At 41.7% G+C, this 18,666-nt stretch overlaps 1 protein-coding gene across 2 annotated transcripts in view; it reads left to right on the forward strand.

Moving 5' to 3' along the window:
• NOL10 (nucleolar protein 10) overlaps positions 1-18,666 on the forward strand; it is a 51,767-nt gene that overhangs the window by 16,225 nt on the left and 16,876 nt on the right. For both annotated transcript variants that reach the window (XR_015695197.1, XM_087702732.1), the window contains exons 11-13: positions 250-399; positions 4,697-4,763; positions 7,961-8,013. Coding sequence is in view for 1 of the 2 variants with exons in the window: in XM_087702732.1 (XP_087558858.1) it covers positions 250-399; positions 4,697-4,763; positions 7,961-8,013 (270 nt within the window). In the remaining variant the exon portion in view is untranslated. The remainder of the gene's footprint in view (positions 1-249; positions 400-4,696; positions 4,764-7,960; positions 8,014-18,666) is intronic.

Here is an 18,666-nt window from a genome sequence, read left to right on the forward strand (position 1 = left end):
AGGACAGGTGTAACCTGGGTACACCCACTATCGCTCGCGCGGCTGCATTCTGGACTAACTGAAGTCTTCGAACACTCTTCAAGGGCAGCCCCATGTAGAGCGCGTTACAGTAATCCAGTCTTGAGGTGACGACTGAAATACCTTTTTTTATTTTTCTCAATTTGAAAATATAAATGATACCTTAGATTTGTACCTGTATTAAACAATACCTGACCATTAAAAAAATGACCTACCTTTTCTGGATACCAGGTCTTACTTTATGATCTTCGGTCGAGTAATCCATTAATAATGAAGGATCACCAATACGGTCTACCAATCAAATCAATCCAGTTCCACAATGCATTGGATCTGATTATCTCTGCTGACTCACGAATTATAAAGCTATGGAACCAGGACACGGTAAGGATAATGATTCATGTCTTCTCTCCGAGCACCACCTACTTTCTACTGTTATAGCTAAACCATAAATAGTGTGTTGACTTTCGTCAGTGCCCCACTCGAGATAAGAATTGAGTTTTATTGATTTGTATTTAGTGTGCCGGGTAAATCATGTACCTGTATTAATCAAGAGCTGAGGTGGCGCAGTGGGTAGAGTGCAGTACTGCAGGCCACTTAAGCTGACTGCTAGTTCAGCCGTTCAGCGGTTGAAATCTCACCGGCTCAAGGTTGACTCAGCCTTCCATCCTTCCGAGGTGGGTAAAATGAGGACTCGGATTGTTGTTGGGGGCAATATGCTGACTCTGTAAACCGCTTAGAGAGGGCTGAAAGCCCTATGAAGCGGTATATAAGTATAACTGCTATTGCTATCATTATGGTAACTCTGTTTAGTTAAGTAGAAGTGCTTCAGTTCTTCAAAAAAAAAAAAAGTGTTTGCATGTCTTGGATTTTGCAAAAACTGAATCCTATAGGTATTGCTACAATCCCCAAATGCTTTAATTTGTGGGATAAGCCATATTTCGTATTGCCCTTCTAATTCTACAAGGTCAGGTGTGGGAATGATACAACCACTGATCATCTCTCCTTCTAGTCTTCCTGCTCATTGGCCAACCATAGGGCACCTCTCCTCCCCAACTCTCTGCTGTCACAGATGTCCAGAATGACCCTTCTGTTGACAGAATAATAGACAAACATCAACCGCTGAGACACCAAAGCATGTTTCCCAGTATTCAAATCTATATATATATATCAAAGCCAAATATCACTCACTCATCACGAAATCTCCAGAACCGTAAAGCATACAGACTTGAAATTTGGCACTCCCCAGGAGCAGTCTGGAAGCCTCCTAAAGGCTACGGCATGGCCATTTTCAAAGGGGGCAGGGTTTCGAGAGGCCAGAAATGCTGTATTCACTGAAAATTTTCACCCTCTTTTTTGAGGGGAAAAAGTGCATCTTATACTCCAAACAAATACGGTAATAGCAGTAGACTTATATACCGCTTCATAGGCCTTTCAGGCCTCTCTAAGCGGTTTACAGAGAGTCAGCATATTGCCCCCAACAATCTGGGTCCTCATTTTACCCACCTCGGAAGGATGGAAGGCTGAGTCAACCCTGAGCCGGTGAGATTTGAACCGCTGACCTGCTGATCTAGCAGTAGCCTGCAGTGCTGCATTTAACCACTGCGCCACCTTGGCTTGGAGCCCTTTCATTGGAGTTTTCTCTATTTCTGACATTGTCTGCCTTCTGAAAAAAGCTGAAGGCCCAGTTTTTCTTGAAGCGTTTGGAGGGTCTGATGCCATATGTTGTCGCTGAGTTTTAATTATTTCATGTTTTTTATATCGTACATTTATATCGCACATTTTGTGAGCTGCCAAGAATCCTGTGACTCCACCGCACAGGGTAAATTTGATTGATATTAATCAAGGGGTTCCACCACAAATCCGCGAAGCCCTTATCCGCGGAGACATAAGCATGAAGACTAATTCGCGCTGTTCTAAGCGCTAAGGAAAAACGCAACCCTACCGCGGTGACATAATCGCGGAGGGCAAATTCGCGCATTCCCAAGCACTCAGTACCCTAAACCTAACCCTAAACTTAACGCTAAACCTAACCCTAAACCTAACCCTAAACCTAATCCTAAACCTAAACCTAGCCCTAAACCTAGCCCTAAACCTAATCCTAAACCTAACCCTAAACCTAATCCTAAACCTAAACCTAGCCCTAAACCTAACCCTAACCCTAAAACAAACCCCTAAACCTAATCCTAACCCTTACCTTAATTTAAATCCGCTTTCTGCGTGGCGCTGTTTTAAAGCGCCCTTCTGTTGCCGCGCTGTTGTCGCGGCGGTGATGACGTCGCGGCTTTAGCGCCGTGATTTTATCACCACGATTTTGACGAGCGCGGTTTTGTCGTGCCCCGTAATCAAGGAAGCCCATATTTGAAGGCTACCAGCTTAGGAAGATATATCCATATAAAGGGACCCTCTGTGAAAGAACCAGAAATGTGGACTCCTTTTTCCCGGCATACCACAAATCTCTTTTGCCATAGCTCTGACTTTACACAATATTATCCCAGTGTTCTGATCCCAGCGTGTGGTGGAACAAAAAGAATTTAACATTTCACTTGTCTCGGGGGCTGAGGGAGTTGTTTTTATGGTAGAGAGGAAAGGGGCTGAGGCTTCCTCAAACAACTTGCGGTCATTAATACAATGCTCTCTTCAAAGCGGTGGGCCTTCTTTTCCTCTTTCATACCTCTACACATACACTCACTTCTAAATTAAATCTGGTTGTGGCCAAACATCTTTTTCCTCTACATGAAAATGTTGGAATAGGTTGCGGAAAATATTACAGTGGACTGGAAAATCCCCATACTTCCCCTGGAAAGGGAGAAAAATACTTTTCTTTGAAGGCCCAGAAGAACTATGTTCATACACACTGGATGAAAAGTGTAGGGAAATGGCTGTTCCCAGCAGGCAAGATGGGAATTCTGGATTGGCAAATGTTTGCTTGCAGTACTCTTGCTTAATTAACACTTACGGAAGGAAGATGTCTCCAGTGTATGAGACTTGCTGGTGTGTTTGTCGCGTTAAAATCTTCAACATCCATGTCCTCAAAATGTTGGCCAGCTTCTTGTTTTTGCAATCCATCACCAGAAAAAATACCAGGAGAGTAATTTCCTTTCTGTGTAGTCATTATTTGCTTTCTTCATACCTTCAATACAATTGTCTGATTGACCTCCAAATTCTTTGGAAGTAAGTGGAATTGGCTGCCAAGGAATGTGGAGTACCTAAATGGCTACAGAATCTGCCTTCAAATGGAGCTGGAGGGTGGGAGGGAGGGATGTATATTAGGCTTGATGAGGGGTGTTAGATTTTCATGTAATATGATTGCACATGTAGACTGTCTTCTCTTATTTTTTCTTTAAAACTAAGATATGTTAAGTATATTGATATGGAAGCATAAATACCATCAACATAGAATGGAGTTTGCTCAGAAGCGGAAATACACCAATGAGAGGAAGAGTGGGAAACAGAGGAGAGAAGAAAGATGGGAAGGGAGGGATAGGAGAGAGGATAAGGGGGATGAGGAGGATAAGGAGGAGTGGAATGAAGAGAGAGGAGAAGGAGAAAGGAAGGGGAAGTAGAGTAGGAAAGGATGATGGAGGGAAGAAAGGAGGTAGAGAGGTAGAAGAAAGAGGTGTATGGAGAGCAGAAGAGCCAATAATGGGTTTTTATCTTTCTGAGCGTTGATGACAAGAGGAACTGATGTAATTACTACTTAATACAATAGGATATTGGCTATGTAATAGTATACACGTGATTGTATGTTATGAAAATGGAAAATAAAAAAGTATATACAGGGAAAAAAAATGGAGCTTGCTACAATCACGAGCATCATGATTACCAGCACAAAGAAAGAGGACTTTGTGCCTCAATTATGGATTATCCCCTGAATTGGAAATACTAGAAGACACATTGTGGAAGTGAAGAGCTATGTGCTATAGAGAAGAGCCTGTTGGCAATCAATAAAGATGAGTCTAGTTTAGCCAGAGCTAAGAAATCCTTCCTTTTTCTGAAGAAGGAGCCGAGGTGGCGCAGTGGTTAGGGTGCAGTACTGCAGGCCACTTCAGCTGACTGTTATCTGCAGTTCGGCGGTTCTAATCTCACCGGCTCAAGGTTGACTCAGCCTTCCATCCTTCCGAGGTGGGTGAAATGAGGACCCGGATTCTTGGGGGCGATATGCTGACTCTAAACCGCTTAGAGAGGGCTGAAAGCGGTATATGTCTAACTGCTATTGCTATTGCTATTGATGATAGCCATTTAAATCACTAGAATTGGACTGGACTGTACCATTTGACAATTTGACTAGTCTTACAATTTGGTGCATGTTGTTTATTAAAAGGAAACGTAATTTGGACATGGAAATTTGCTGCTAGATGTTCTTTGCATGTTCAATTACCAACGGACGGACGGAGATATGGCTCTCCATAACATAGTAGAATTCAAAATTTTGAACCAATCCCTTCTTGAAATAGGAACGAAATTGTTCTATTTAATTGCAGACACTTCCAGATTAATATTAGCAACATGAAGGCAATAATAGTGTTTCTGCAGATAATAAGATTTATTGTCTGAATAATTTATTTGTTGAATTTATATGCCATCTATCTCACTGTCCAAAGAATCCTCTTTCTGTAGTATGAAATGCCTTACTTCCTTTGTGTGCTTTTATTAAGAATTATGTGACTTTATTTTTCAGGGGAAAATATTCACCTCTATAGAACCTGAACATAATATTAATGATGTTTGCCTGTACCCCAATTCAGGTAAAGTACAAAATCATCTTTCCTGGCAGCCCAATGTTAGATCATGTCTTCAGAATTTGGAAGGAGGTGACCTTTTTCACTTTTCCTCTGACAGTATTTAACAACTGAATCATCTGTTGGCCGTTTCAAAATTCTTAAGAGTTTTCAACAGCAATAGAGTTCTTTCGCTCTCACAGGCTATCATGCTTCTCCCCTTAGCCATTTTAAAATATGTGAATTTCAACTCTCAGAATACCCCAGCCAGGCATGCTGGCTGAAGAATTCTGGGAGTTGAAGTCCACCCACCTTATTGATGCCAAGGGCGAGATTGATTGATTGATTGATTTAATTTGTATGCCGCCCACTCTCAAAGAGACTCAGGAACTGGGAAGAGAAGCACTCTACTGTATATTAAATCCTCCATGAGGATTGGATAGAGAACAGGTTGTGATTTCCTAAAAATCAAAATTCCGAAATCTTCATAACGAAAATTTACAAATATTTATTAGGAGTAACATTAGAAGACGAAAAAGTTAAAGGCTGCATGATAGCCTGGGCCAAAAACTTTGGTTACAACATAGATCTAGTGGATTGGGAAAGAATTTGGAACACAAATTATAAACTAACACGATCAGCAGCACTTAAAGAAAATATATACAAAATGTTTTATCATTGGCATTTATCACCAACAAGATTGGCTAAAATGTACCCAAACATGAAGCCGACCTGCTGGAAGTGTAAAAAAGTACAAGGGACTTATTATCACATATGGTGGATCTGCCCGGAAACACAAAAATATTGGACAAAAATTTGGAAATGGCTGCAAGAAATTACAGGAGAACAGATAAAATACAAACCCGAAATCTTTCTACTGGGAATAATCAAAGGGAAATATACAAAGAAAATTAAGTACATATTAACACATCTGCTAACTACAGCTAGAATAGCATTTGCCCAATGCTGGAAACAAAATAATACCCCCTCGGATGAATTAGTGATTAAAAAAAACTTTGCATTGTGCAGAGATGGACAAATTAAGACTGAAATTAAAAGATAAAGAAGAGTCGGAATATTATGAAATTTGGAACAATTGGTACAAATGGCTGCAGAACAGGAATAAAATTAATTAAGCCAAAAAACAATATATATATATTGTCTCTGTCATATATATATGACAGAGAGTGGAAGTGTGACCTTCCTCTCATATTTGGGCATACCAGGGGTTGTGACTTTAAATATATACCTCTCACCCTGGCTGGCTGATAAGGAGTCCAGCTCTGTAGCTCAATAGTTAACACATCTGCCTAAGAGGCAATAGAGCACAGGTTCGATTCCCAACATGGGTATGACTAGCTGATGAGAGCTAAATAGCTTGAAATAGATCTATACTAGTCTCCCTTTATTTATTTATCAGCATAAATATAACATACATACATACATACATACATACATACATACATACATATATATATATATATATATATGGAGAAGAGAGAGAGAGAGAGAGAACTGTGTATAAAGTGTGTAGATATAGAAGTGAAATATTATATACATGTACAGGTATGATGACATAACAATGTTGATGTAATGTCTGTAAGGTGTTGCAGAAGGGAAAAATAGTAAAAAAAATCTGCTATAAAAAAAAATTCCAAAATCTTCATCTCTCATTGAAAATATTGTCATGTTAGAACTGGGTCATTTTATTCCCCCATTACAGAATTTCACTGTGGAATGTCTATGATGTCTTAACAATGTCTCCATAGATTCTCTTTTACTAATGTGATTATTCAAAGCAGACAGGATTTTTTTTTAATTGTTTGAGCACGATGCCTTCCCAATTAATTACAAGTATCACCAAAAGTTTGAAGCTTGCAGTTTGATGGGTATCTAACTGTAAAAGTCTTTTATAATGTCATATCTTTATAGTGCTTCTCTGGAAGTATTCTTCCACTGTCATATAGAAAAGGTCCCTTCACGGCATGAGTACACATTCATCCCTGCTTAATGAATTGTTCTGAATTTAAGTTTATATTGCGATTTTTCCTACTGAATTAATCAAGGAGCCCATTATATTCTTTTTGATGTCAAAAGGGGAGGGGAAGCATCTTTATTTGGTGCCTGTTATCTTTTGAATGGGAAAACAAAAATACAAGGCCTGCCTGCTTTAAATAGAGTATCCCTTGAGCGCCATTCATATGTTCTGAAAGTCCTCCTAGTTAAGCCCCCCCCCATCTCACCCCCTCCCCTCCAAAGTCACTCAGACAATCTTGGCTTCCTGCTGGAAGCTGCACACAGTTGTATACATGTTGATTTTCACGGGAGCCAGGATCCTGCCGATTTGTCACACTAAATCTGTAACTCTGCAGGAAGTTGATACCATTTGATGGGATTGGCAGAGTTTAATTTGAGTGTTTACAGGAAGCTATGGATTTTTGCTGCAAAGTATAGCAGTTATTGTCGATGGTCATGTTTGAAAATTCTTTGCAATCGCTGTAGTTCGATTAGTGGTCTCATTTTATATTATTAACTTTCTTGTCCAGGAGTAAGGAGGGTAGAAATATGAAAAGAAATGTTGGATATTTAAAAAAACAAAAACCTTAATTCCTGTAAATATTGTCTTAATCCCATCTGGTTAAAGGATGACACTTCCTTCCCCATGTTCAAGGATTAAGCTAGAGATATGAATTAGAACATATCTCTTACTATTGTTAGAAATTAACTTATACGGGATAATGCAAAAATCCAGATTTATTCTAAGTTTCTTGGTTGTTAGAATCTGGTTCTCGGTATAATATCCCAGATAAAAAATAATGGACATTGCTGACACTTAAAGTTAAACAAGATGTTGCCTCCTTCTCCAATACTATCAATATTATACAACAATTTCTTCTTTGCCAAATATCAGTGTTGGTCTGAGTTACGTTTTTCTCTTAATTAATCTGCAAGTGTATTTAATTAAGTGCAAAGTAGATGTTGAAAGATGGGAGAAAAGGCAATTAGTTCTGGTTGCTTTTTTTGTTAAACATTATTCTGTCTGAATTAGAGTTGCTGCTATATCAGTGGACCTCTTAATTTCTTTTTGAAAATGACTTTGGACTGTATGATATTTCAGCTTTATTCCCACCAATAATCTTAGGTCAAGCTCCTCAAATTTTAAAATGGAGGAAAAGTTCTGCATTTGAAATCAACAATCTTAATTATTTTTTTTGGATTCACAGGAATGCTGTTCACAGCCAATGAAGCCCCTAAAATGAACATCTACTACATTCCAGTAAGTAACAAGAGTTTCTAAAGTGATGGTTGCGATTTTGTCTCGGGGCATGATAGAATAGACCTGTACTCTTTGTATTTAGAAGGGATGTGGTGGTTCAGTGGCTAAGTTGATCAGAAAGGTTGGCAGTTCGGTGGTTTGAATCCTAGCGCTGCGTAATGGAGTGAGCTCCCGTTACTCGTCCCAGCTTCCCTAGCTTTGTCAGAACATTGTAATCTTAATTAAAATTATAGTTCACTCTAAAGGTGAAACTGCCTTTTAATTAGTAAATGAGACATTGAACCCTAAACCTATTTAAATCCCGAGTACCTTGACGAACAGGCTGGGCTTCAGATTTTCTAACAAAATTGACTGAAGGTAAAGGTGTGGGAATCTCAAACCCTGGTCAAGCTGGCAGCGGCTGTTGTGAGTAGTACAAGACACAATTGATGTGTATATATGTTATTTTCGAGGGACGCGGTGGCTCAGTGGCTAAGAGCCACAGAGCTTGTCGATCAGAAAGGTTGGCAGTTCGGCGATTCAAATCCCTAGCGCTGTGTAATGGAGTGAGCTCCCGTTACTTGTCCCAGCTTCTGCCAACCTAGCAGTTCGAAAGCATGTAAAAATGCAAGTAGAAAAATAGGGACCATCTTTAGTGGGAAGGTAACAGCGTTTTGTGCACCTTCGGCGTTTAGTCATGCCAGCCACATAACCACGGAGACGTCTTCGGACAGCGCTGGCTCTTTGGCTTTGAAACGGAGATGAGCACCGCCCCCTAGAGTCGGGAACAACTAGCACATATGTGCTAGGGGAACCTTTGTTTTTAATTCAATTACAAGGGTTACTGTACGTATTTCAATGCATGAGTTACAGTGCTATTGAAAAAAGAAACAGCAGTAGTTTTTCATGCCTGCTTTTTATTCCCGTCCCGTTGAAGTTACAGAATTTTCTTTATTTCATTGAAGTTGTCTTTTCAAGATGGCAGTATACCTCCATCTAAGCAAGGTGGTATTTAGTTTGTACTGCAAGGGGAAATCACTAGAAGATCCCGAAGCTGCACTTAGACTGGGAGATTGATGATATCTTATTGGATCCTGTGGGGAAATAGTTGATTTGTTTCTGTTTGACATCCCACTTTTCACGGTGATCTGGTGATACCACTATCAAATCATTTTGGGGGTTGGTTATCTGAGGGACCACCTCTCTTAAATTGTTTCTGTCATCCAATATTTTCAGAAGACTGGATGTGCTCCAGTGGTGGGTTTCAAAAATTGTTGGAACCTACTCTGTGGGTGTGGCCTCCTTTGTGGGAGTGGCTTGCTACCCATGTGACCGGATGGGAGTGGCTTGCCGCCCATGTGCCCGGATATGAAGATGCCGACGACACTTGTCAGAACCACCTTAAATCACCTCACACACAGCACTGGCGTGCATAAGAATAGGATGTAAACTTGTTTTTTAAAGGCATCTTTGGTTTGCGTTAAAACAACTTCAACACACGCAATGTTCTGATTGCACCACAAACGCAGTAGTCTTCCTTAACTTTCACAGAGGCACTGAGTTTTATAAATATGAGAGCATGATAGTGTAGAATAATCATATCCAAGGACCAGGGGTGGGTTTCAAAAAACTTTGGAGCCTCTTCTGTAGGTGTGGCCTGCTTTCCGGGTCCACTGGTGGAACCTCTTCTAACCGGTTCGGTAGATTTGACGAACCGGTTCTACCGAATAGGTGCGAACTGGTAGGAACCCACCTCTGATGTGCTCCAGATCTCCTGCATTAAAGATTGTCATAGTGTCAAAGGAAGTGTGTCTCTTCTGTTGCTGCCCCTATCCTTTTGGAATAATATCCTCCCCACCCAACCCCGAGTTACAAAAGGTGCCCCTTATCCTGAGTTCCAGAAAGTCACTAAAACCCGCTTTGTTCCCAGGCCTGGGGTTAATATAAGGGATGAATAGGTTGTCCTATTTTTATTCTTGTGTTTTAATCCAGGCTGCCTTAATAAATTTAAGTAAATAAAAGAAAATGATTTTGCCTCCGCATTTTGAATTAAGACAGCCAATAAGGCTGAAGAAAGGTCCAGGTGGATTTTAGATTATGTGTAGCATTACCTAAGAGGACCATCACTTATATCAAAGGAATTTCACTCTCATCTCTTCTACCCAATACATGTTCCAAATTCTGTTCAGATGGGCCTCATATACTTTTGATAAGGGTGTTGGGAGCAAGCTGTCATTAGAAGCAACCTGTTCCCATGAATGCATTGCTTGAATACATTGCTTTTTCATAAATAGAATGTGGCTAGGATCTAATATCATCCTTAGATATTAGGATAATAACTCAGATCCCCTCCAGGCTATATGGGGAAAAATTGCCACGGAATTGTGCTTGAATACTAAATAAAGCATTTATTTGACGGGGCAGAGAAGCTTGTGATGCTATAAAAGAGAATTCTGTGCTTTAACTTTCTCCTGTTGCATTCTAGTTCTGCGTCTTTTCTTAGACTTGTTTATAGCACAGATTATTTGCAAAACTTGCTACAATCACATGAAATTAACTGGTAATTTCCCTTGGATTTCCACTTCTTATATGTGGAACACTGGACAAAGCTTGTCGATGAGACTTTCTTATGCTGTCACAGTGAAATGAAAAATAGTTGATCATCAGATACCAATGTGGTGTTATAACTGTAGAAGTAGCACTGAATAAAATTTAAAAAATAGATTCGAAAAGAACACACTTGTTGGTTTATTTGTGGATTACACACCCTGCATTAACTGTTTCCCTAGCAAACTGATCTTCTCTTTCCTGGATGGTCTTTTGATAATGTAGTGAAATACTGTGATTCATCTGCCAATATTTTTTTTTTAAGTACAATCTGCCAGACAATTGTTGAGTCTCCACAAAACAGGAAACGTGGGCTTCCTATCTGTTTTTGGATAAGTACTTACAACCTAAAAAGTAGCACGTTGGGCTTATTCACAACAAAGGAAATCCTCTACTTCCCATCATAACATGTTGCCTCAAAGGAAATGCGCGTGTGTGGGCATGGGTGCGGAAACCATCCCATGTGCGACTCTCAGGAAGTAATTTTGTGGCCATCCTGTAGAATCTTTTAACACATTTGGATCTCTGTGTCGGGTGTGGGGGGAGACCCCATGGGCCTGATAAGCAGCTGGATAAGCAGATGTGAAAGTCAGATACTTCAGTTAAAGAACGGTTGTAGATTGTGGACCAAGGTGGGTCTGGATAGGAGGGGGGGGAGCATTTCTGAGAGCATAAAATGTTCTGCAAAGGGAAATGCTTTAGGTAGCATGTTGTGGGTTGTACTTCACAACATAGGCTGGACTAAAAAAGTACAGTGAGGGAAACATAAGTGTGATTTAATTGAATTATTTTACTAAATTATACTGACCAGTTAACGTGATTATTCTTCGTTGAATTAGGAATTTCCCCACTTCCAACTCATAGAAAGTTAATGTTGATTGGCAGGATGGGGAGGGAGTCTAGAGATGGGTATCAAGGCTATTGAGGGCTGCATGTGGGCCTTCAGCACAATGGGTGCCAGGACCCCACCCCGCCCATAGGGGAAACGGTTATGGGGAAAATAGAGAGTGTGGGCAGGAGAACCACGCCAGGAGAGAAGGCTTTGGGGAAGGAAGTGGGGGAGTCATGAACCGCACCACACCCACTTTTGGGATTTCTGGTCAGTGATCTCGGATTTTGCACGCACGCTTTAAAATTTTGAGGAGGGGGGTAGAAATAGGAGTGATACGATTTACTTCTCAAATCTGACACGCCATTTGAATAGGTTGGAAACTGGGCATGAAGAAGATGTGGTATTTATATTATTAGATAAAGCTTCAGTTGATGAATATTGCCTGTGCAGAGAGAAGACCGCATCATTAGTAATACAAGAAGGTTCACACCAAAACTTGGCTTGTTGTTTATTAGTTAGTTTTGTATGCCGCCCACTCCCGAAGGACTCCGGGCTTGACGTGTGTTTTCTATTATTTCATTTGAAATAAAAATGTGTTCAATTCTTCAGTTCTTCATCCTGCCCCATCTGTTGTAGCATCCTTATTTTAAATGTGAATTTTTATCCTGAAATAGAATAGGGAGCTCTGCGGAGAAGTGAAAGCAGACACCACTTTAGTAGTTAGAGGTGGCGCAGTGGGTAGAGTGCAGTACTGCAGGCTCCTTCAGCTGACTGCTAGCCGCAGTTCGGCAGTTCAAATCTCACCAGGCTCAAGGTTGACTCAGCCTTCCATCCTTCCGTGGTGGGTAAAATGAGGACCCAGATTGTTGGGGGCAATAGGTTGACTATGTAAACCGCTTAGAGGCAGCTGTAAAAGCACTGTGAAATGGTATATAAGTCTTAAGTGCTAGGCCTAGGACCCGGATATCTGCGAGACCGTCTTCTGCCACATACCTCCCAATGGCCGATAAGATCTCACAGGATGGGCCTTCTCCGGGTGCCGTCGACCGGACAATGCCGGCTGGCGGCTACTCGGGGGAGGGCCTTCTCTGTAGCTGCTCCGACCCTATGGAACGACCCACCCCCAGAGATCCGGACCCTTCCCACTCTCTCGGCCTTCCGAAAGGCCACTAAAACCTGGCTATTCCGGCAGGCCTGGGGCTGTTGACCTCACGAATGAGGTCCAGCCCCCCCCCCCCTAGATTGAGTGCATGACGTGTTTCTTTTTTAATCTGTTTCTTTTCCCTATTTTTAATCTTTATCCTTTTTAGAGTTGTATTCTGTAAGCCGCCCGGAGTCCTTCGGGATTGGGCGGCATATAAATTCATTAAATTTATGAGCCGAGGTGGCGCAGTGGTTAAATGCAGCACTGCAGGCTACTTCAGCTGACTGCAGTTCTGCAGTTCGGCTGTTCAAATCTCACCAGCTCAAGGTTGACTCAGCCTTCCATCCTTCCGAGGTGGGTAAAATGAGGACCCGGATTGTTGTTGGGGGCGATATGCTGACTCTGTAAACCGCTTAGAGAGGGCTGAAAGCCCTATGAAGCGGTATATAAGTCTAACTGCTACTGCTATTGCTAATTTGAATTTGAATTATTGCTAAATGCTATTAAGTGCAATGCAGCTTTGGAATTCCTATCACGTTTGGTTTAAATGGAATCCCTCTGGTCAGAAAAATCTTAGCTGTATTGGAACAGGGGAGCCAAAAAAAAAAAAAATAGACTTGCTATTTTATGGTCCTAGAGTTGGAAAGAACAAAAGAGAACCTGACCCTACTCACTACGAGGAGTATAGTACTCACTGTGTCATGAAAAGTTCTTGAGCTGATGGAATTATACCTGCACCTCTATATTTTAGAAGCTATAAAGGGCATCTGGTAATTATACTTAGTGAGAAGGGCAGATATTAATTGTTGTATAACCAAAGGATGCTTTCATGATAGCTCCTTTCTCTTACGAATATGAAGTCTAATTTAGTGACATATCATTGTTTGGCCAGAAGGCCCTTTAAGTAGACCATTTCTGCTATTTTACAAAGTCATTGTAGACTTAGGAACCGGAAGGATATTTGGAAATTATAAGGCAACTGCTTTTGCATTCAAACTTTTAGGAAAAACTGGTGTACTCCTTCAATACGAGGTGGCGCAGTGGTTAAATGCAGCACTGCAGGCTACTTCAGCTGACTGCAGTTCAGCAGTTCGACTGTTCAAATCTCACCGGCTCAGGGTTGACTCAGCCTTCCATCCTTCCGAGGTGGGTGAAATGAGGACCCAGATTGTTGTTGGGGGCAATATGCTAACTCTGTAAACCGCTTAGAGAGGGCTGAAAGCCCTATGAAGCGGTATATAAGTCTAACTGCTATTGCTATTGCTAATACAATGCCTCCTTCCAAAGCTTGGAAAATCTAGGAGAAGACGCTTTCCCCAAATTGATGGACTCGTCTGCCCGTCAAATAATAAAGATCACTTTTGAGTTTACTTAACACAAGATTTTGTTTGACCAGAAGATGGAGAAGCAATGTGTGTTTTGTTTGGCTGTTCTCATCCTGGAAACAATCCTGATCTCCTCCTCTATCATAATTAGATTCTACTGACTTTCCCCTCCGTTCTCTGATAACTGGCTATCGTGGAGAAATGTGCAGCAGGATGATTTTGGAACGTGTTCGAATCTTTAGATTTGTCTGTAATCCAACAGTACCCTGGCCCACTTCCTCTAAATCCAATTAATAGAAAAGAAATTCTGCTTAAACAAACCAGCCCAAATGATATACTCCTTTATTTGATTGTATCGACTGATATTTACTGCCTTAGTAGAAAAGTATGTGAAGCCCTGAGATAATCGTCTCTCTTAAGAGAGTAAATGGAGCTACATTTTGGAATGATCAAGTCACAGTCCTGGCCCCAGAACCCAGCTGAAATGTGTCATAATCTGAGTTGGGTTGAGTTGAAGCAGTTTATATAAAGAAGAGTGAACCAAAATACCTCGAAGCTTATGTTAAGGATTGTTTGTTTGTTGTTTGTTGTTTATTTTATTTATATGCCGCCCTTTCCCCCCGAAGGGGACTCAGGGCGGCTCACAACTCAACTAAGGGAGGGGGATACAGACAAAAATTAAAACAACGCGCAACAATACATAATTTAAAACACACAAGAGTCATACCATTCGAGAAGGGGGTAGAAGCTTTTTAGCCCCAGGCCTGTCAGAATAGCCAGGTTTTGAGGGCTTTGCGGAAGGTCTGGAGGGTGGTGAGGGTTCGAATCTCCACGGGGAGCTCGTTCCAGAGGGTCGGAGCAGCCACAGAGAAGGCTCTCCTCCGAGTAGTCGCCAGTCGGCACTGGCCAGCAGATGGAATTCGGAGGAGGCCTAATCTGTGGGATCTAATCGGTCTAGAGGAGGTAATTGGCAGCAGGCGGTCTCTCAAGTACCCAGGTCCAATACCATGAAGGGCTTTATAAGTGACGACTAGCACCTTGAAGCGTGTCCGGAGACCAAGGATTGATCATCAGTAGGTGTAGGAGACATTAGATTGAAGCTATCATTGCCAAAAGAGGTGGCACCAGGTGTGTGTTTTTTTCCCCCCAACAACGTTGGCCCAGTGTGCTCACTAAAAGCTTTTGACGTCATTAACTTCTTTCATTGTTTATTTTAACCAGACACTCTTGATCTCTTAAGGAGGCTTAGGTGAAACTCACATCACGTTGTAGGTCACAGCATTGTCAGGTTATGAGTGTTCTAAATTTCCACGTAATTTCTTTCACCCACTGTACGTTTGAACAACCTGGCCATTTGTTCCCTCTTACAATGCAGATGACTCAAACTCTTACAATGCAGATGACCCAAACTGTATTAAATTTCTGGCCTAGAAACGAGACAAGGTTCAGAATAAGGGATAAGCCTGATCTTGCCACAGGGTTACTCAAGGAGTCACAGAGCTATCTTTGGCCACCTAAAGGGAAGAGAGATAATAATAATTAAAAAACGGGGCACAGCAAGAAGGAAACAAGTGAAAACTATTTCTGGCAGAGCTTTCATGTTGTTTTAGAGTTCTTGTGGGTTCTTTCTCTTGGGGCAACTTGCTCACAAGATTAAGCAAGTATATCCTCAATCCTCGTAGTGATTAACAATGCCTGAGAGGAAAGAAATCAAAACAAGACTGTGGAATGTCGAAGGATGACACATAGAGCACAATGCTGAATTGGTCTGGATTGTTGATGATGTTAGAAATCCCTGGGCTAACTGTTATAGAGACTAACTTGACTTTGCATTTAATAACGGCAGCAAGACTGTTGGTGGCGCAATACTGGAAGAAGGAAGATTTGCCTACTATTCAAGGATGGACATTAAAAGTCACAAACCTAGCAGAGATGGCTAAAATATCAGCATATCTCAAGGACCACTCAAACGAGAGATATAGACTGGAGTGGAGAAGATGGATTGACTATATTCAAAATAAATACGGGACTAAGAAATTCCAGATAGTTTATGACTGAAAAAGCGAGGAACGATATAATCTGTTCAGAGTTAGCCTAACAAAAGAGGAGTTAAAGCTCAAATGAAAGATGATACTAACTTTCTTTAAGTTTATTTTAGAACATCTTTGTTAAAGATTTATACCCTGTATTGGTTCTGAGAAGTTGTGGGGGGGAAGGTTGTGGGGGGGGGGGTGGGTTAGGGTGGGGAGGGGAGGGGGAGGGGAGGTAAAATTTGTAAAAGCCTTTTTTTCCCCAAAAAAATTTTCATTTAAAAAAAAAAGAAATCCCTCGGCTGGTTAACAGATAACATTAGCACAGAAATATAATAATAATGCAGATCATACTTCGTTCGGGCAACACCTTGCAGAAGGACATCCATGGGGAAAAATTGCTTGTCCGTGGGAAGATCCGTAGGATGCAATATTTTAAAGATTGTGCTCATGGTCTCCACACTGCAATTCTAGACTGAGTTTCATTATGGCCCTCTGGCTTTCTGTTGGCTTTGCAGTGCAGCCTTCCCAGGGCATTGCAGTGCAACTCTCAGCATGGTGTGCGTGTGACCACAAGTGGTTGGAGAAAGCTGCTACGATAGTCCACTTGGTGGGGTGTAAAAGCCAGCAATGGAATTCACCTTCAGAGCTCTGTTGACCTAAAAGAAAAGCAAAAGCGTTATTTCCTTTTGTTTCCCTTCTTTCCTTTGAATTTCTTTTTGAAGAAAAGGATGCAGAAGCAGGGACCAAAAAGGATGGTCAGTCATGAAGAAGAATAGAGGTCCTTTCATCGTTGTGTAGAACAGATAATTTTAGTCAGTGCTAAAACTCTCTTTTCTTCAGCTGTTTAAAATCCAGGAGCCCTTCCTGTTCTGTCCCCCCTTCTCCGCTCGTTCAAAGACGACAGTCAGACAGACTTAAAAGGAAATAACTTTATCAGTCCTCGGCTCACGCTGAGTGCGAGCCCAAAATAAACATAAATAAAGTCTCTGACAAGAAGATAACAGAATGCAAAACAAAACTCTTACAAAGCAATTCACTTCTCCAAGTGTCTCCTTGAATCAGGGTTACAGAAAGCAAATCACTTCTCCAAGTGTCTCTCACAAACAAACTACGACCGATGAATGATGAACGTTGACTCCTGCAACCAGGGCGTGGCACCATCCGTCCTTTTATCACCAGAAGACGACACTAACGAGCCCCAGCTGCATTGTTAATCTTGCATCCCGACTCAACTCACAGCAAACTTCTGCTGAGTCACAACACCTTCCCTTCTTTGCTTCTGATTTCATAGAGGAGAAGAAGAGAAACATGGAATGACGGCTGGGCACCAGGTTGGGGTTGCTCTGGCAGTGTCATCAGTAATAGCACTTGGACTTATATACCGCCTCACAGTGCTTTTACAGCCCTCTCTAGGGGGTTTATAGCGTCAGCCTATTGCCCCCAACAATCTGGGTCCTCACTTCGGAAGGATGGAAGGCTGAGTCAACCTGGAGCCAGTGAGATTTGAACTGCTGAACTGCAGCTAGCAGTCAGCTGAAGCAGCCTGCAGTACTGCACTCCAATCACTGCGCCACCGCTCTTCTTACCGTAAACGTTATCCAAGTGCGGCTTGTCTTTTAACATGCATGCTTTTAAAAAGTGAAGGAAGGCAGAAGGATCAGAGCATGTTGTGGTGAGGAGGAGTTGGAACTCTCTCTTTCCTGGGTGCCATTTTAACAGAATATCGCTTACCTGAAGCTGTTCCAGGGACTCGGTGCGCGTAGATAAAATAGCATCCTCCGCTTTCTGTCTTTGCTTGCAGATAAAATGGTGGAAAGCCAACATGCGATGGTGAACTTAACCTGGCAATACTGCAGTCTGCACTCAGGTTGATCCTGCGTAAGCTCTTCTCTCATATTTAGCCAGCCTTAATGAAGAAAGAGTAGATGATGGTGTAGCTATTGTTGGGGAAAAGTGTCCTCGTGTTATTTTTTTTAAGGAAGATTTAGCAATAGCAGTTAGACTTATATACCACTTCATAGGGCTTTCAGTCCTCTCTAAGCGGTTTACAGAGTCAGCATATCGCCCCCACAATCTGGGTCCTCATTTCACCCACCTCGGAAGGATGGAAGGCTGAGTCAACCTCTAATCTCAGGTGAGATTAGAACCACTGAACTGCAGATAACAGTCAGCTGAAGTGGCCTGCAGTACTGCAACCTAACCACTGCGCCACTTCGGCTCTTGTTGGTGGCAAGAGCAGATATATTTGTTCTGACACACACACACACACACACACACACACACACACACACACACACACACACACACACACACGATAGGGAAAGCGCTCAAGAGCAACAAGGGAGAAATAGCGGAAGGGAACCTTAGAGACCGCTAGGGTTCCGTTTGTCTAGATTAAAGGGTTAAAATGAACGGTAGCGATGATCATCCTTGGGTGTATCTAGTGAGGGAGGACAGAAAGCCTCTGTGACAAAGCATGGCATAATTATACGGAGAGGAAAGTGAACAAGTTAACAGCCTTCTTCTCAGTGAGCTGGAAAGTAGGTTAATGGGGAAGCTGTCAGAAGTTTGGACGATCACAACTACAAGTTGAAAATTGAGTGGCTCATTCTGAAAGAATGTTTTCTCTGGGTGTTTGAGGGAAATTATAATTACGCTTTTCAAGTCACGAGTCTTGAAATGTGGAGGAACAGGAGGGGAAAAAAAATAGCTGGAAAACTACATTTAATAGTA

Source organism: Thamnophis sirtalis, unplaced genomic scaffold (assembly GCF_051295495.1).
Source record: "Thamnophis sirtalis isolate CommonGarterSnake01/CBP01778 unplaced genomic scaffold, rThaSir2_p1.2 scaffold_16, whole genome shotgun sequence".
NCBI classification, from domain to species: domain Eukaryota; kingdom Metazoa; phylum Chordata; class Lepidosauria; order Squamata; family Natricidae; genus Thamnophis; species Thamnophis sirtalis.